This window comes from Scophthalmus maximus, chromosome 2 (assembly GCF_022379125.1).
Source record: "Scophthalmus maximus strain ysfricsl-2021 chromosome 2, ASM2237912v1, whole genome shotgun sequence".
Lineage (NCBI taxonomy): Eukaryota > Metazoa > Chordata > Actinopteri > Pleuronectiformes > Scophthalmidae > Scophthalmus > Scophthalmus maximus.
The window spans coordinates 22125083-22145000 of NC_061516.1; the positions used below are offsets into that span (position 1 = coordinate 22125083).

Sequence of the window (19918 nt, forward strand, 5' to 3'; positions counted from 1 at the left end):
ATGGCTTTACCACAAGCAACAAAAGCCGAATCCAAGGGATCGTCTGCTAAACGTTTGTTATCTTTTGATTCTTTTGAGTGGAGGCGGACTCATCCCGAGTGGTACAATGATTTCTGACTCTTGATGATTTCTGAAAGATATTTCCCCTCTTCCTGATGCATGTTTCACATGCGATGTACAATGGTTTAATTCCCCCTTGACCAGTGCATCGGGATTCTCACACCCTTTGTGAGTTGCGTCAGAGGTCTGAAAAGGATGGGTGCCACCGCAAACCGTTCACGAACAGGAACAGTGTTGAGAAATTCAAACTGCAGCTCAAAAACGGTACCGTCACCTGCAAAACCGGTCTCGAAAGTTCTCTTCTTTTAATGGCATCGGATTAAACCTTTATTGTACCATATAAACTGTCACGCCCTGTGTGCTGATATGTACTAACTGTACACACACACACACATGGACAGATTAAATCACGAACAATACAGATCATTTCCATCTCGTGAAAAACTTGTTTTGTCAGCCATCACAAAATGCCACACACAAGCTCCAATGAAATCAGCTGTGCGTCTCCCTTTATCAAGGGCTGGAGACCCTCCTGGAGCCAATCCCAGGGTGACAGGCGGGCTAAATCCTGCACAGGTCGCCAGTCCGTCACGGGGTCAAACAACCAGTCCGAGCTTACGTGCACAACCACGGGGGATTTTAGAGCCTCCAGTGTCTGTGGCCTTTGTGAGGAAGCCGGAGTAACTGGAGAAAACCCACTCGGACCCGGGGAGAACATGCAGAAGGCCGCGCAGAAAGTCTGCAGGTTCAAACCCAGACCCTTTCAGTTAGGCTGCAGATCAGCTGCTATACAAGATAGAAATGTTTCAGCGTTTGTGCAGCCCCTACTGTTGATTTGCCTCATGTATCTAAATGGGAGCTTTCTGCATAAATAAAGGATAAATAAAATAACATTACTAAAATCAGCATGTCAAGTTACTATACGGTATAAATAAAAGCAAATTATTGAATAACTCATGAACATGAGTAAACATGATATGACAGCATGAAGCATATGCTTTTACAATAAATCACCTGAGGTGAGGCTGCATCTTCAAATTACAGGAAACAATAAGTGATTTTACTGGAAAAGTGTAACACACCTGCATGATAAAAGGACAACCAGTCAAACAAGTCCAGCAGAGAAGTGACTCCACCTCGCACGAGGAGCTTTATAAATGACAGTGTCCCGATGAGGGAATCAACTCCAAGACGACATCCACACCTAAGGTACAGTACAATTATTTCAATCAATTACTCGTAATGTAAAAAATAAAAAATCGATCTTAAGGTGCAAACATCAAGTGGATACCATTCAGGTGCAGACTTTTAAGGTGAAGGTATTTTGTAAGCAGAGCGACAATATCTATAACTGCAAAATTTTTCTTTAATAATCAACATCAGAAAACCCACACCAAAACTATATTTGGTTTGATTCATCCTCTGAATATGAACATATGGAGAAGGTGGATCCATTTTGACTTTATAACTTGTAAAATCTCCTCTGGGAATCAATACATATTTTTAATCTAATCTAATGTAAGACTATATCATTTATTTGTTGGTTTTATTTTGGGTCAATAATAATAACGAAAGTTATCTTGTTCATTGAGTTGAGGAAGTACTACAAAATTGTAATACAATGACGATGCTGCGGAGCCCACCAAGGGGACAGGGACCTGAGCTCTGAGGAGGTTCGCTCTGCATGGGCCGCTGGGTATCACTGGTGTATTCGCCAACACGTCATTAGGGATCGAGATCACGAGGGACCAGCCAGGGGCCGCGCACCTCACTCTGCTCTTAATACGTCCAGAAACTGAAGGGGGAAAACCACCAGTCTGCAATTATCCATGGGTCAGATCTATGTACCAAGGTATATGCTGCCAAACATCAGGGCAAAGAATAAAAACGCTGCTGTTGTTGCCTCCGATCCCATTCTTGTAAGACTGGCTCCATTTTCCAGAAAACGGGGGGCCTGAACCCCTAACTGCTGTGACAACACACTTTTGCCAGTTTTGAAATCCTCTCCCTCGCGTCTGTCGGACAGGTTGTGCAGCGATGAGTCGGTTGGCCGCGCTGTGTCTCCTGCTCCTGCAGACTGGAGCTCATGGATTCGATATTTTCGACGGGGAATCCCTGAACCATCAGGAGATCACCGAGAGAGCAATCCTGAACACCACCTTGCAGGTTTGCCGCTCTGTGGCACTGGCTGAGGGCAAAGACTTCAAATTCCCTGTAAGAATTCAAATCAAGCTGTGTCAATCTGACACCTTTTTTTTTCCCCCACTTACAAATAATGAATATGAATTCCAACTGCAATAAAACCATGTCTGTGTGTGTGTGTGTCTGTGTGTGTGTAGCCTCAGCCCTTTACTGCAGGGTCTGTCGCCGGCGCGTGTGACGCGTCGAAATCCGCCAAGAGTTTCCGCGAAGCCATCCAATTGATCCAGGACAACAACGTGGGAGTGGACAAAAGGAAATTCTACAGCGCCACCCATCACTTTGACGATGAGGAGTTCGCAGGGGGAAGAGAAATCGTCACGACCGGACTATCAGCCGTGAAGGCCAGCACTAAGAGAGACAACTTTGAAGCGGCAAGGAAACGACTGGGGAAAATATTGCACCCTTTACAGGTAGACTTTTATCTCCACTGCAGTTGTTTTATGAAGAATAGTTGTGCTTTGATACCCTAAAATAATTTTTGATACAAGACTCTTGACATTCAATTTTTAATTTAGTTTGCTGCTTGTTGAATTTTTGTCTTACCTTTTGAATTCGAAAGGATTTCTACAGTCACAGTAACTGGGTGGAAATGGGGAACAAACTCCCAAACTCCAATCTGATCAGATCAAACACCGCCATTGGCAACATAGCAGGTAATGAAGTGCATAGCAGGTATTTCAATGCTATGCTCTGACGTCCGGAATGCAGTTTGAGTGTGATTGAAGATGATAACTGTCTCGTTGATGAACTTTCATCAGGAACATAGACACGTTTTTTTTTACTCATGAATAGATGAAAAACCTTTGCTCTGTATACTGTGTTTAACACATCTACTCTCATTATACCATGCATTCCATTTGTCCACATGCACTTTTAACACTCTTGGCACCACGTGGTCAGATGCTCTGCTGCATTCCGCTGCACTGGTGTTGCTCACTGTGTTCAACAGAGTCGGTGGTCAAGGTTGAATCTAATGTGATCCAACTATTCACAGCTACGGACAGAGCAACCTGTCGCAACTGTAATGGAGACAACTGCAGGAACAACATCTTGGAGGACATCCTCCGGGAGAAGATACTGACCTCGGGATATTTCAATTTCTTGCCTCTGGCCTCCAAACCAGAAGGTAAATGTCTTCCTGTTCATTTGTACTGATCTTTTTAAGTTATCTTTGTCAAAGGCTGGTTCTTTGACCCAGATATTTTATTCAGTATATCGTACATGAAACATGAGGAGAGCGTGAGGGCTTCAAGGTTTCTAGCTGGAACCAAACCGTGGATGCTCCAGTTTTTTGACATGTATATAAGTCAATGAGAAAATGACTCCACTCCTCACTTGATTTATCACGTCGGTAAACATTTTCCTGAGGAGTTTCTGGTCTCAATCTCTTCTTCAACACAGCATGATGTTCGTTTTTGTAAATTATCGTCCCATTTAGATTAAAGTAGACCATCAAGCACTGTTATGCATCGGCGGTGGAAACAGCGTGATTGACAGCTAGTACCGTCCAATGGGTGCAGGTTGCAGGTGTAGGTGGACGGGCAGTGGACGGGCCCTCAGTCAGGCCCCACCACCCCCTCCTCCAAATACATGTATGGTTACTTCTGGTTTCCAAAAACCAAGATGGCGCTGGAAAAAATGCAAAACTCAAGGCTTAGAAAATGGCCGTTCACAAACCAATAAGTGACTTCACGGTGGGTTGCCCCTTTCCAGGCCCCATCCGTGCACCAGGTTTGGTGGGTTAGTAGTTTTTGTATCATCCTGCTAACAAACCGACCAACAAACAGACAGACAGGGGTGAAATCATCGCTTGGCCGAGGTGATGAAACCAAAATGGCGTACATATACACTTACATATATCACTGTCAAATGAAAACACTCACGCACATGGAAGAATGTCACAGAAGAGACAACATGTGTAAAGCTGTGGGGATCATTTTGTTCTTCTTCTGTTTCAAACGTTGAACAGGAAAATGCAGCCATGGAGGTGGATTTGATAGAACAAGTGGCATCGAGCCTACAGGTGGCATCAACAAAGACAAGCTTGATTCTGAACACGGACACCTCCACACTGAGGCGGCCAACGTGGCCATAGCCGCGACCAATCAGCTGCTGGAGGACGTCCGAGGGGCTGCAGGGGACAGCAAGTTCCTGCAGTACGACACCCAGTCTACACGTGTACGGTAAAGAGGTGGATTAGAAAAAATTGTCCTTTGTAAACTCTTTGTCCTTTCTCTCATTATCCCTCAGGTTGATGGGAATCGACAAAGGTAAAGGTCTTTGCTTCGTGATCGACACCACGGGAAGCATGGGCGATGACATTGCGACAGTGAGAACAGTCACTTCAGCTATAATCAACAAAAAAGTGGGAACAGAGGACGAGCCCTCCGTGTACATTCTTGTACCGTTCAATGATCCAGGTAGGATCTCAATGTCCCAGTCTAAACTTTCCAGTCCTGTGTACTTTATTTTTCCTCTGAGATGAAGTCAAGCGATGTTTGGACCAATGATGTGTGTTGTGTGCTGCATTCTCTATAATATAAATGATAAACTGCTCCTGTCTCGCTCCCTGAACCCCAGATTTCGGGCCCCTGACAAGGACGACAGACCCAGACGTCTTCAAGGCGGCCATTAATTCACTATCAGCAACTGGTGGAGGAGATTACCCGGAAATGTGTCTCTCAGGACTGCGGGTGCTGTTGATGTCTTTGAGAAAAAATACTTCACAATCTGTCGGTGCAAAGCTCCTGAAAACATTGGAAAACTGAACTGTTGTCGCTGTCTGTCTCCTTCGTGCAGCTGGCTCTGACTGGTGCACCGCCGCGTTCGGAGATCTTCGTCTTCACCGATGCAACCGCCAAAGACTTATACCTGAAAAGCGCTGTGGTCGCACTCATCGAACAAACCAAGTCGGTGGTGAGTACAGTCCCGTGCTGGAGCGCCGGGGTGAGGCTGTGGTCATGGGCACATGCAGTGACACTGTTGGCACGCCGGAGAACAGGATGTGGCCTTTGACCTTGAGTTCGAAAGAAATAAGTTAGGATGGACAAGTTCCAGTGTTTACTGTAAATTTATGGTCGGATGTTGAGAGCCGATGGCCAGGTGTACAGAGACTTGGCCGAGAAGTCAGGAGGTCAGGCTATTGAAACCACAAAGAGTCAGCTGCTCGAGGCGACCAGCATCTTAACAGAGTCCTCCAGCTCCTCCCAGGTATCAGCAGAATGCTCACACTGGCGTTCACAAACGACTGTGGTAAGCTCAAACGGATGCAATTGTGTCACCGGCACCATTTAACCTCCCAGGTCATCCTTCTGCAAGCAGCCAGGGCTGCCGGGAAAGCCGACAATTTCACTTTCACCGTCGACGAATTGGTGAAAAACCTCACAATTTCCATCACCGGGCGCTCCGTCACCTTCACTCTCATCAGTCCCTCAGGTGGTGTTTTCATTGTTGACGGTTGAAGCAGCCACTGTAAGTTTATTTGGCACCATTTCCCCGGAGTGCTTCGTTGGTTGGATGAATTTTTTTGTTTTTTTAGGTGTGTCCCAGAGCAGTGCTAACCTGACAGGATCATTGATCACTGCATCCAAGTTACTGGGGAACTTCCAGAATCTGCAGCTAACACAACAAGTGGGACAGTGGGAAATGAAAATGGCGTCAGCGAATCCCTACACTCTGAAGGTCACAGGTGAGAGCCCCTCCAGGTGCACGTGGTTGAATCACAGAATGAGTAACAGCATTGATGTATGAATATCCTTGATCTTGACTGGCCAGTTTACCCAAGCTTTCACATGTCCTAAAAATACAAAATCAAATGATTACTTCAAATAGGCTTAGTGCCAGACAGCAAAGCTTCATACAAGCAATACCTGTATAGGGAGTGGGCCAACCACAAACCTACAATCCTCAAGATGGGAGATGTGTGCAAACCACTGAGCCATAATGTCAACTGTCAACCACTCCTCCATCAGTGCCTCCACCACCTCGGAACAGGCTGAAATATCATCTACTGTGAAACCTTTGCAGAGACATTCACGCTCCCTAGACCTGTGATAAAATTGCTAATCAACAAGAAGCCAGTGACAAGAACGTGGACGGTACTAACTTTTTCAAAATTTCGCAGGTCAGAGTCCCATCGACTTCCTGTTTGACTTCATGGAGGTGTCGGACGGTCCCTTGGGAGGCTTCGACATCTTAGAGAATCGTCCCAGAGCCGGTAAAGGACCCCAGAAATTTGTGATGTGCCCTAAAGATAATTTTGATCAACTTGGACACACTTGAATAGCAAATTCTTTTGCTCACTCTTTCCTGAAGGTGTTAACAGCAGCTTGAGGGTGACGATAACCGGGAGTGACTCCGCCACCGTGACAGAGGTGACCCTGGTCGAGTCGGCCACGTCGAGGGGGTTTAACAGCAGCGTGGAGGCTCAGGGTGACGGAAACTTCCTCGCGCGGTTCGACAGCATACCATCGGCCGAGTTCGTGGTGCTCGTGAAGGGGCAGAACGCCAGCGCTTCCACCAGAGGTCCGACCGCTGGGTTCCAGAGGCAGTCGTCCACCAGCATCCTTGCTTCTGCTCTGACTATCACTGCCGTAAGTAAGATCCATCCATCTAAAAAACAATAAAAAAAAGTCTGGTCTTTTAAATTGACACCTGATACCGACTGCTTCCCGTTGTCCTTCCGCTTTTAGGACGATTCAGGCAGTGTCTTACAACCAGGAGTGCCACTTATTGTTCCTTTCTCTGTGGTGATGAGCGGGACAGCAGGAATCGTCACCGTCCAGGCGACCAATGACCAAAGATTCGACATCGATTTCCCATCCAGTTTATCCCTGAGCTCTGGGGGCAGCGCTAATGGCACCGTGAACCTGACCGCGCCTGTAAACACCGAATCTGGCACCGATGTCACCCTGACCATTGAGGCCACCGCTCCGAGCGTCGGGGACACCAACTACGTCGTGCTGCGTCTGACTGTCCTTAGCACGGTAGCTCTCCAGTCATTGTGGCTTCATCTTGGCTTGAATTGCTGGAGTGAGACCGGTTGACATGTTCTTCTCTCTCTCTCTCCTCTCCGCAGGTGACCGATTTCGCTCGGCCAGTGTGTCAGCTGCTCAGCCTGCAGTCCAACTGCTCCGGAAACTGCAGCGCGTCCACGTGGGAGCTCTCGCTGCAGGCCACTGACGGGGCCAACGGGACGGGCATCGACAGCATCAGCCTCCGAACAGGCGACGGGACCATGAACACCAGCCTGGACGCCGGTAACAACACCCTGGTGTCCTACAACGCGACTTGCTGTTCACCCGATTTGGAGATACTAGTTGTGGATAAGGTGGGTAACGTCGCCTCCTGTGCCTTCACGGTCCGGCCAACGACGCCAACGGCCACCAGCAGCACAGAGCCTCCAACAACGATTACGACAACAACTGTGTCTCTGTCTACAAGAGTTGTTCAGTCTTCTCTCCTTGTTCTTCTTTGCCTTGGCACTACAATGCTAGGACTCAGTTAAGCATTCAAAATGGGGATCACTTAATTCTTAATATGTTTGTGTGGGTAGGAATCAAAATTTGAAAATCTAGTTAAACTAGTACGCAGTTTTTTAGCTTCACATTAGAGCCCGACCGATAGGGATTTTTGGTGGCTGATGCCGATATTAGGTTGTAAAATATATATATACAACTTGAATTAAGAAATTTTCTGCATTGTTTATTCTGTCAAATATTTTCAAAAAATTTTGTGAAAGTTTTTGTATCTACCAACGCTGATACATTTTGGCTAAATGAAAAAAAATTAAAAATCTAAAAATAGCACTTTGGGACACTACTCGCCTCTTTTTTGGTCTGGGCGTGCCACATCAATGTCTGTCCATGGACAATCTAGAATAAACCCATGCATTTAATATGGATGTGTTCAGCTATTTGACCCTAATAACCTGGCGACTGAGTTTGTGTGCTGATTGAATGTAATGTAATTTCCAAATCTTTAAAATATGTATTGAAAACTACATGTGCTTCACGAAGCCTTTAACACACCGTTGATGCCATTGGAAAACTTCAAATAAAAAAACCTTCGTGGGGTTTTGTGTGATCTGATGAAAGCCATTCAAGCTTTGAGAAAATGTCTATATTTACTTTTGATACCACAATCAATAATCATTCATTCTCAAGGGGTATTGTTGATCAAACAAAATATTTATTGACGTCTGAGGCTTGATTATTTCACACATTATTTAAAAAAACCCATTATGGTATCATTATCAAGAAAGAGCTGGGGGAATGCTGGCTGCTAAGAGGCCGACGCTGAACGGGATAGCTGGCTTGGATTTGGATGAAGAAGCTGAAGCTGGAGTATGAAGAGTAGGAAAAGTGGGAACTGGGTAGTAAGTGGTGTGATTACTATTAACTATTTTAGAAAGTGTGGAAAAGTTGAATACAAGCCGGAAATAATGTCCTGATTGAGCTGAATGTTTTGATGTTTGAAAGAAGTTTCTAGGTTGAAACATGTGGACGGAGAAGTGGGACAGAACTGTTTCGTATTTTTTTCGTATTATTATATATATTTAATGTTATTTCTTTCCTGAAATGAACAGGGGGAAAAATCATCACAGCTCCATCTTGTGGTAGGAAGGATGAACATACCCTGACTCACACAGTATAAAGTAGACAACACAATACTCTCTCTCACACACACACACACACACACGCACGCCTCCAGGTTTCTGTGTGAGGTGTCATGTTGAGTGCTCGGCCCTCGGGCTGAGCCTCCGTACGGGTATGGTCGCTGCAACATGACGCCGGTGAGACGCAGTCTCCCAGCAGTCACATGACTGGTAGGTACAGTACGCTGGGAAGTTGCATGCGGATATCGATGGCACTCTCATATCCATCTGTTGAATACAGCCAGCGGCTGGTTATCTTATCTCAAACGCTGGAACCAGGTTAGATCGACGGCGCCATGAGAGGCGGGACGATGCAACCGAGGTCAAGTGGTCAACTGCAGGTACGCGAGACAGAAAGGGGAACATTAACTGTACTTCTGCCTGTCAAAAGGGCGTTTTCTTTCTTCACGGTCGCCCAACTGTTGGGTTCCTCTGCAATATTGTGAGGTTATTGAGATAACGTATGTTGTGCTTTGGCCTTCTACAAATGAAACTGAATTGAATTGAATTCATTGAATTGAATTGAGCCTATAGCTACACCCTGCAGGTGACATCTTGCGATGTGGACGCTGAAACATCTCAGGAATTTGTCTTGTTCGGGTTTGACCCCCAGAGCCGGTTTCGCCGTGAGATCGTATCACTTCCCCGTTCTTCCTCTCAGTAAACAGAGCGGCTCTGAACAGGCCTTTGGAATTCAGCCACCGCGTTTCTGCTGCATTGTACTCATCACAGATATCATGTAACAGGTGGAACAAGACGCGGATGGGCACGCCCTGCCTGTGGCACATTAGGCAGGTGTTGCCACAATAATGATTATGAGTGTACAGGAGAACGGCAAGGACTCAGGTACAGTCCACTTTTCATTTAATAATTATAAGTACAGCCTGATTAACAGAGGGATCAGATTGTGTGTTTTTGAGGTTGTTCAAAATATTGAACAACTTCTCGTCACCTTACAATGCATCAAAAGTTAAGATGAATTTCAAATGTTAAGGCAGAAATGAATGTATTTCTTCATGCTTTGATTCGTGATTTGACTGAAACATATTATTTTTGACAACTAGAGCTTGTGCATAGCCAGAAATACATGTCGGTTGTTGTCATGAGGCGGCAGCTGGTTTTTATAATGTTTGTGTCCGCTGGGATATCTGTTTGCTTCACGGCATGATTGTGTTCTTTTGTATCTGGTGTTTGACGTGTGGCGTATTAGTAGATGATGATACGTGGTTTTAATGATCGCAGGTGAGTCAGATCTAGTGTCCTACAGTAAACCAAGCTGGCTCAGTGACAAAAAGCATTTACACCGACTTGTCACGTTTGTGTCAGTTAACACACCCTTTGTTCCGTTGGTTTCGTGACTGAACGTAGACAATTACTTTAAACAAATGTGTGTCTGTCTTCAGGTTCATGGAAGCCTGTAGGGGACTTAATTCGAATGATGATGTAAATGTGAAAATGAAAATGAAATTCCACAATAGCATTTTTTTTTTTAATTGGAGTAAATGTTTTTTATGAAATTGCAATAATCCAATTTTCATTTTCATTTTCACATCTTTGTAAGGGCATTCTGTGGCTACATTAAAATGATAATGCAATTTGATAACAATGTGAACATTTGACTGAAAAACTCCATTCGACTGCAATGAAAAAGCATTTCTAACCGATTAGAAATGCTTTTTGACTTTTCATTTTCAAAGACTCAACTTTCACTTCGGTGGACAAAATGCAAATGCAAACATCATAGCATTTGAACTGACATGTTACCACGCTCCAAAATGCAATCTGTCAGTCCTCTCATCAAGGCGGGTCTTCAGTAAGGACGTTTGTATGCGCGACACACCATGGGGCCTGTGTGTCGCGCGTACAAACGTCCTTTTCTGGAATGACATTTTCATTTTCACATTAACATCGTCAGTTGAATGAAGTCCCCTCCCATGCAGGTCGGTCATGTCTTCCCAGTTGGCTCAGCTGTGTCTCCTGCTCCTGCACACCGGAGCTCATGGATTTGGGATATTGCCAGGAAAGTCTCTCAGTCACCTGGAAATCACCGAGAGTGCGATTCTCAACGTCTCTGTGCAGGTGTGCCGCGCGCTGGCTCAAGCTGAAGGGACGGACTTCACTTTTCCTGTAAGACTGCCCTTCACTGAAGTTGTTTTTCTTCTTCTTCTAGATTAGAAATTGTACATCTCTTTCACTAACGTTAAGATTTGACTCCTGTGTGTGTGTGTGTGTGTGTGTAGTCACAGCCTTTCACTGCGGAGGGTGTTGCCGTGGCCTGCAATGCACCGAAATCGTCCAAGACGTTCCGCCAGGCCATCACATCTGTCATATTACAGAACGTGCGGGTGGACCTCCGCCACGCCCTCAACGCAAGCTTCCACTTTGATGAAGAGATGTTTGTTCAAGGGAGGAAAATCATCACTGAGGGGCTGCAGGCGGTCAAAGCAAGCAACAAGCAGGAAAACTTTGAGGCAGCCCGGGAGAAACTAGGAGAGATTCTACATCCTTTACAGGTGAGTCATAGCTTGACAAACCACATTTGTAAGCGATTTGGATTCAAAGACATTAGATGCAATTACTAGCCCTCATCTTCTGGGGTTTTCTTTTTGTTCACTTGAAGGATTTCTACAGTCACAGCAACTGGGTGGAACTGGGGAACAAAGTCCCAAACTCCGATCTGATCAGATCAGACACCAGCGTTGGCAACGTAGCAGGTAAACACATGGCATGCTGCGATGTCGCCCTGCGATTGCGAGGAAGATTGCAGAAGAATCACAAATGTGTTGTCTGCCAAAAACTTCCCCGCAGACGTGAGCAGGGCAACGTGTCGGAACTGTGACGGGGACGACTGCAGGAACAACATTCTGGAGGATGTCATAGCAGGGGGGATACTCACCTCTGGGTACTTTGGTATCGTGCCTTTGGTCTCAACCAAACCACAAGGCAAATGATTCTTGATAAATATATATATACATATACATATCTATACAGCCTACTTTTTTTGGAAACGAATGCGTCATTCTTTCGTGCTTTCTTTCGTGCACAGGAAAATGCAGCCACGGAGGAGCAGTTGATCAAACAAGTGCCATCGAGCCCAAAGGTGGGATCAACAAAGACTCGTTCGATGCCAGTCACGGACACCTCCACACGGACGCGGCCAACATGGCCATAGCTGCAACCAGTCAGCTGCTCGACGACGTTCGAGGGGCTGCCGGTGACAGACCCTTCCTCCAGTACGACACCCACTCTGCCCGTTTTAGTTACGCGCAGTTTTTTTTTTACATGTCTTTTAGTGTTTATCTATCTCTCTTCATCCCTCAGGATGATGGGAATCTCCAAAGGGTCCGGTAAAGCTCTTTGTTTTGTGATCGACACGACAAAGAGCATGAGCGATGACATCGAGGCGGTGAGGACAGTCACTTCCGCCATAATCAACACTAAAGTGGGAACGGAGGACGAGCCCTCGTTTTACATTCTTGTGCCGTTCAGTGATCCGGGTAGGATGGACGCCACAAATATGAAAAATTCAACAAAAAAAAACATTTGGAAGAAGTCTGCAAATTTCAACTATGACATCCTTAAATGGCTTTTTTGTCATGTTTGTTTTCTCTGTCTGCAAAAATGGACTTCAGGAATCGGGCCGCTGATAAAGACCACAGACGCACAACTCTTCAGGGACGTCGTTAATTCCCTCTCTGTAACTGGTGGAGGAGATGACGAAGAACTGAGCCTCTCTGGGCTTCAGGTGCCGTGACGTCTTTGAGTCAGTTCGTCGCTGTTTCCGAAAGTCTGACGCGTACAGAGATTTAACTCCCGCGTGCCTGGCTGTCTCATGCTCTTTTACTGCAGATGGCTTTGAGTGGTGCGCCTGCCAACTCCGAGATCTTCCTCTTCACCGATGCACCTGCCAAAGACAAACAGCTGAGCGGCGCAGTGACCGCACTCATCGAGCGAACCCAGACGGTGGTGAGCATCTACTGTGTTTTTTATTTTCTTGTCGCGTGATTACAAGCTCAATGTATTTTGACCTCTGCCAAGACGGTTATGTTTTCACCCCTGCCTGTTTGGTTTTTTTGTCAGAAGAATGATTAAGCAAAAAAAAAAAAAAAACAGTTTTCCATGAAAGAAGGACGGGACATGGGCCGAGAAAGAACCCACTGAATTTTGGCGTGGATCCGACTTTCTGTGACATTGCCAGATGTTTTGACAACTTCACAGGGAATAATTCATGGATCATGATGATAACTGATATCTATGAGTATGTACAATTTGGTGCGGTTGAAGTTAAGGTTGACTTTGGGCCTTGGCGCAGGTTTGGACAATACCGAAAGCAAAATTCTATGGGTTGTTTTTTGGCACATTATAGGAGGATTAATCCTTTTTTTGGTATGTTACTTTAATTTATTCATGCATTTGTTATTTGACTATCCTAGTTGCCATCCATGTTTTTGTGTCCTCCAGGTGAACTTCATGATCACTGACTCAACAGTGACCAATCGCCGCCTGAGACGGAGCGACCGGACACAAGCCAGGACGATGGCAGCCTCCGATGCCCAGGTGTACGTTGACCTGGCTCAGGCCTCAGGAGGTCTGGCTATCGAAGTCACAAAAAGTGAGCTGCCCGCGGCCACCAGCATCATAACAGAGTCGTCCAGCTCTTCCCTGGTACAGTGGCACAATCATCTCACTGATGATAGATAGTCGGCTTTGTCGATGCAAAGATCTCAGCCGAGTCATCCGTTTGATGGGATCTTCCAGGTGACGCTGCTGCAAGCAGCCAGGAGCCCAGGGAAGGCGGATAATTTCTTCTTCGTGGTAGATGAAACGGTAACCAACCCCAGAGTTTACATCACAGGGCGCTCCTACACTTTCACTCTCATCAGCCCCAAAGGTAATTCTGCCTCTTTGAATTAAATGAAATCTGGTCTCCGTATGAACCGTATTATTTTTGCATCAGTATATAATCGTGTCGATTTTCAGACTCACTGGCCACATTTTACGCCATCTGGGGATTTTTTCTTCATCCGCTTCAGATCCGCATGACATGACAAACAGAGCCAATTGGGAGGTTGAGATCCTCTGTTTGTGATCTCACCGCGGGAAAAGTGAAGAGTTCTTGATGAAGAATTTGTTTTGTGTTTGTTCTGAACTAATCAACCAAATGAGATTTTCTTTCAGGAACCAACAGGGTTTATGGGGAACCGCTGTGAACGTGGCTCCCAGTCACTTGCAGTTTGTACAAATAATGTGCAAATGTAGTTTTTTTTTAGAAATTGTAAAGATTATGTCACATCATCATCATCAGTACGATACATTTCCTGCCAGCGTGCTCGTGTCCTGTTTTTTGTTTGAAGGCGAATCTCAGCAAAGCACTGACACATCTGGGTCATTGATCACCGCATCCCAGTCCGTGGGAAACTTCCAGACTCTGAAGCTAAAAAAGGAAGTTGGACAATGGGAAATGAGAATGGTGTCCACTAATCCCTACACTCTGAAGGTCATAGGTGAGACCTCCATGACTGATTGAAATTGATCGCAAAATGAATCTTTATTGGTTTGGTGGGGTTTGGTTTGTATCTCAGAAAGGAGGTTCCCCTGCTGTATGTTTCTCCTGTGCAGGAGGGTAACAGGTTTTGTCCCATGTGACAGCTGTATTGTTTGACTGTAGTGATAGTAATGTTGAGTCTGCTGGTGAAGTTTGGTCCAGAAAAAGTCCAGAAGATATACAGCGGCAACTACTGATGACCTTACATGAATTTTATCAACACTTCAAGGACTAGGCAGGTTGAGTAGTAGTGACTATAAAGAGAAACAATGTATGTCTTGTTTACTTTCCCTTTTTGCTTTATTTTTGTCCTCTTTTTCGCAGGTCAGAGTCCTATTGACTTCCTCTTTGACTTTGTGGAGGCATCGCTGGGCCCGTTCACAGGATACGATGCTCTCGACACTCGTCCCCCAGCTGGTAGGGGAAATGTCATAACGTGAATTTGACGATGCGCAACGACATCTTCACGTCGCACATGACGCATTTATTTTCCCTTTAAAGGTGTGAACGGTAGCTTGATGGTGACTTTGACGGGGGTCGACTCGGGCACGCTGACGGAAGCCGCTCTAGTTGAATCGACGGGGTCAAAGGAGACGAAAGGAGTTCTGGAGACACAGGGGAGAGGGAAATATTTAGTCCGGGTTGAGCAGATACCGTCAGTGGAGTTTGTGGTGCGGGTGAAGGGGCAGGATGGCAGCGCGACCGCCAGAGTATTCCAAAGGCAATCACCTACCAACTTCCAAGCCTCCAATGTGACTATCACCGTGAGTAGTACCCATCCATCACCGTCACACCAGAGGACATGCTGCAACAAAAACGTCTGTTCACTTCATAATAAAAGGGTAAAAGTGCACCGTGATCAACACTGTTGTCTGATTCACTCTGTATTCAGGCCGATTCAAACACCGTCTTAGTGCCAGGAACACCGTTCTCTGTTCCCTTCTCTGTGATGACCAACGGAATAGGGGGGAATTACACCATCCGAGCCACCAACAACCAACGCTTTGACACGGCGTCTCCAACCCAGTTGTTCCTGGAACCTGGAAACAGCACAGGTGGCACAGTGAACCTCACAGCACCTCTCAACACCCCCTCCGGTACTGATGTCACGCTGACCATCGAGGCCGAGGCTCCGGGGGGCGCAGACACCAACTACGTCGTGCTACGAATCTCTGTTCTTAATACGGTATAATGCTCCCATTTCAGAGTCACATTTATTAATGGAATTACAACGTTAGAAAGTTTCCAAGAAAACACCATGTGACTTGTTACCAGTTAAAAGGAAAAAGTAGGATTCTCCATGACAAGGTTAGCGAACTTTCCTCGTATCAAGGGCCATTTAGATTTTTACAACATCCTTGGTAGGCCATTCGGAATTAAAGAATACATGGAGCTGCTTCTCTTTGGCAAGGCGTCTGATGTCAGATGATAGTGATGATGATGCTACTCGCAGCTGGTTTTGGCCAAAACATCTTGCTCTAAAAAAATCCTCACCCTTGGTAGTTCCATTCGTGACTTGCAAAGACAGTAATTCCGACCTTGTGTCAAACGCGGTAGTGATCCCACACAAATAAATAGCTAGCGGTAATGGTTTTTGTTATCTTTGTTGTTTTGTGGTGTTTTTTGTTTTTTTTCAATCTTCTTATTTCATATCAGTAATCCGCGCTGCAATGGTTGTTCTGGACAAACACTTTGGAACAAATTCTTTCCAAATTCCTCAACAAATCCTCAGTCCCAATGAGGTTTCAGTTTCTTAGCTAGTTGGCTATTTGGCTCAATGACGGCGTTACATTGTCTCTGTCAGAATGTGGTCTTATGGAATCTGTTTGTTGAAGAGTTACAACTTTATTAATTTTTCCTACAACTCATCCACTTTAGCTGCATGTTTCCAGCTGTTATGACGCCCAGAGATTGGCAACACTTGTCGTGTAATTCAACAACAAAAAATAATGGTTCTTCCATTTCTTTTCACTTTGACGGTCGCTACAATGCTTTGTCAGCCATGACACATTACAGCTATGTGTGTGCTGCGTCCCTTCTCGGACCAACCCGAAGGACATGTTAGTCCACCATTTTATGTTATTTTCTTTTAATAAATCAGTTGCTGTCTTGAGATCTGGGTGGATATAACTAGCAATCAGCTGAACAAATTGAACATTCCATTTTCCCTATGACTAGTAACAAATTGCATGGTTCTCTTTTCTCTCATGATCATATTTATTGATTGACTCACTAATGTAAAAACTAGTTGACTACAGTTTCTTTTTCTGCCCCTCACAGGTGACCGATTTCACCCAGCCAGAGTGTCAGCTGCTCGGCCTGGAGTCCAGCTGCCCTAAAAACTGCAGCCTCTCGACATGGGCGCTCTCAGCGCGGGTGACTGATGGGGATGAAGGTGTTGGTGTTGAGCGCGTCAGCCTCAAACAAGGCAACGGCACGATGAACACCAGCCTGGCCGCTGGCAACGGGAACGTGACGCTGGTGTCCTACAGGGCGTCTTGCTGCTCGCCTGATATGGAGCTCCTGGCGGTGGATCGGGTGGGTAATGTAGGCACCTGTTTCTACACACGGCGGGAGAGTTCACCCGCTGCCCTCTCTTCAAGCACCAGAGTCACCCAGTCACTCTCTCTTTGCCTGAGCATGGTGGGACTCGTGCTCCACGTGACGACTGGGGGGAACATTCAGTGATTCCCCTCTCGGTGCTCTTGTCGTCACATTTTGCAGTAGACGTAAGCAGTTGCTTTTGGGTCTGGTGGGTCCTGGAAAAGGCCTTCAGGGCAGGTTGGTCATGGAGGTTTTCTCTTTTTTGTAAAGTTAGTGGCAACAACTGATTAATGCAGCTTTAAATTACAACCTGATTTTCATCTTTATGCATTTTAAAGCGCATTCCTTCTCTTACAAAGGTTGTTTTTTCTCTGTAAGATTGGGCATGACGGCTTCTCTGCTCCGCCTGTTGTTAAGTGAATGTTTCGTTTTATAAATCCAACCGTCCATTATCTATGCTGCCTATCCTTTGAGGGTCTCGGGAAGCGGCGGCTGGAGCCAATCCCAGTTGACTTTAGGCGTCACCCTGGACCCCGGCGCAAACAACTACACCAAACCTAGATCCTAAAATTCATAAGGGTAAGCTGTGTTGCTTCCCTGAGAAGTAAAGACTGTGCAGATGATTTGCGTCGAACAGTGAGCTCTAACCTCCTTCACATGCTCCTGGGTCCGACCAGTTTGCCTCTGACATGTGAGGAGCTGTGATGATCCAGGAAATGCTGGAACGACAGACGAGAAACAGCAGACAAGTTTTTCTTTAAAAAAAACAAAAACCCAAAACAATTTTTTTTATTCTTGTCATAATGTGTCTAATGTTTGATCCGTCACAGAAAAACAAAACGTTGCTTTTCACATTTTGCTACAAGTTCAGCAATCTTCCATTTTCTCTGGTTTCCTTTATCACTATTTACATTTTGAAAAGTTTTCAGAGGGGCTTATTCAAACAAACTAGTCATTGATCATCTGATGCACGTTGAGATACGTATATTGTGATGTGTGTGTGTTTGGTGGTGGTGCGTGTGTTTGTAGGTAGTTTGGGGAGTTTTAAGATGCCAAAAAAAACAAAAGAAAGCCTCCCATCTTTGCTACTTTGACATAGCCATCGTTTTTTGACTCTCTAAGTGATATGTGTTGATTTACTTTACAACTTTATCACAACTTGCACATGTCCCTCTAACCTACAGCCCCTTAGTCCACCTCTGCAATCTCCTCGCGCTTGTCAAATCACTTTGAATGGTGTAAATATGTTAAAATATATATATTTTTTGCCAAAGCATTAAAGGTACATCATGTGAAAACTGGAATGCGGATTAGGGGGAATCAACCACAAAACAAATATTAGATATGGGTGTATTTTGTTCAGATGTGTTGAACCGTCAATTTGCATTTGGATTGTCCACATTCCTGCCCGGACACAATGGCACCTTTAAAGGGACAACACTGTTAAGAGTGTGGAGGAGACCGGTTCCTTGTCAATGCAAAGGGGAAAACGCTTTTCTCAGGAATTCAGACCAGTTCTTCAGGTGTGTTTACGTGCACTTCAGTCAGTGCCATTGGCGTACTGGGACAGCTTATTCTCCAAGTCACAGATTCTCTTCTCCTGAGACAAAACTGTGGCCTTCAGATTCTGAAACTCCTCCAACAACCTCTCGAGCAACTGAGGCTGGACGGGGGAGAAGAGGGGAGAGAAGGAAGAAACGGGGGGAAACAGAAGGAGAAAGGGCAAAAACAGACAGTGACAGGGAAGGGAAAATGAAAAAGAGAGAGGAAAAATAGGTCAAGGACAGTGAGCAACTAGAAAAAATGAACAAAAAACAAAGATGGGAGCTTTGGGTGAATACAAAAGAGAGAGAGAGAGAGAGATGTGGGTGGGTACGAAGGAAAAGAAAAAGGGTTAAACACAGACACAGATGATGTTAAGAGTAATGGTGAGTTCAGACAGCGTCAGGCCACAATGTGGAAGTAGATCAGAAGAGACGAGTGGTTCCAAACAGTGGTTCACATACAGCACAGATAAGATAAAGAAGTTACCGGCAGGCTGTTGGTGTCCAAAGTGGACAAGCTGCGTCGGGTGGTGGGTCTGGAGTCCAACACATTCTTCTTTGCCACTTTGAGCTCTCGGCTCTTGGGAGGCACGTAGCCCTCCCTCATGGACACCAGGATTGGATCCTCGTCGCGGCCGTCCAGCCACTCTTCGGCCTCCATGGCGGGCTCAGGCCCTGCTGTGTCCGGGTACAGGTCGTCCTGGAAGAGGTCCGACTGTGCGATAGGATAAGATATCATTCCTTTTTATTTATGTCTAGTTTGAAGGTTTTGATAGCTGTGGAAGCCTACCATTTATTTCAGTGACTTAATTGTTTTTCAGCAAATTCTATAAAAGACAAAAGAGGGAGACCGAGTTTGTAATTCTTTATTTCTTTTTTATTGTTTTGCTTCTTTTTGTCTCTCTGTCACCTCTCTGTCTGTTCTTCAAAATTGCCAACCCCCCCCCCCCCCAAAAATGGAAATCATTTAAAAGTCCAATGGTGGAAGAAGCATTAGATCATTCTTATTAGTTAAGCAAAAAATAAAAATCGCTATTAAAAAAGCAGTGTCAAGACCTTTGAATCAACTTCTTTTTGTATATATTAATTTAGAGAATGTATCACAATTTGGAAACGGATCAATTTGTTAAATAACTAGTAACTGTAGCTTTGGGGGAAAATAATTAATAAAGCAAAAGGTACAAAACATTTTTCTTGTAACCTACAGTATAGGGGGAATGAAAATTGAAATACATAAAAGTAGAAGTACCTCAAACGTGTGTTTTTACAATACCTGAGTAAATGTCCTGTACTCAGCTGCTTTCAACTACTGTACAAGTTTGTAAGTTATGATCGATGGGTGGGTGACTTACTTTTCTGGGCACCGTC

The 19918-nt window shown here is 45.3% G+C and overlaps 2 protein-coding genes and 1 pseudogene across 3 annotated transcripts in view; 2 read left to right on the top strand and 1 right to left on the bottom strand.

The window, feature by feature from the left end:
* The first annotated feature begins 1184 nt into the window (after positions 1–1184).
* LOC118301003 lies at positions 1185–8351 on the top strand (annotated as a pseudogene).
* Positions 8352–9611: 1260 nt separating this feature from the next.
* On the top strand, positions 9612–19398 carry LOC118301000 (von Willebrand factor A domain-containing protein 7). Its single transcript, XM_035626010.2, has 16 exons — positions 9612–9763; positions 10858–11044; positions 11158–11430; positions 11538–11631; positions 11726–11860; positions 11964–12150; positions 12239–12414; positions 12550–12662; positions 12767–12883; positions 13379–13582; positions 13676–13808; positions 14272–14421; positions 14787–14879; positions 14964–15226; positions 15355–15648; positions 16743–19398. Exons 2-16 carry the CDS (start codon positions 10865–10867, stop codon positions 17148–17150), a joined length of 2820 nt encoding a protein of 939 aa, XP_035481903.2. The 5' UTR covers positions 9612–9763; positions 10858–10864; the 3' UTR covers positions 17151–19398.
* coro6 (coronin 6) overlaps positions 17781–19918 on the bottom strand; it is a 12022-nt gene continuing 9884 nt past the window's right edge. For both annotated transcript variants that reach the window (XM_035626012.2, XM_035626011.1), the window contains exons 9-11: positions 19903–19918; positions 19038–19265; positions 17781–18669 (exon numbers count right to left, since the gene is read on the bottom strand). The exon at positions 19903–19918 is cut by the window's right edge and continues 42 nt beyond it. In XM_035626012.2, the coding sequence (XP_035481905.1) occupies positions 18547–18669; positions 19038–19265; positions 19903–19918 (367 nt within the window). In that variant the 3' untranslated portion in view covers positions 17781–18546. The remainder of the gene's footprint in view (positions 18670–19037; positions 19266–19902) is intronic.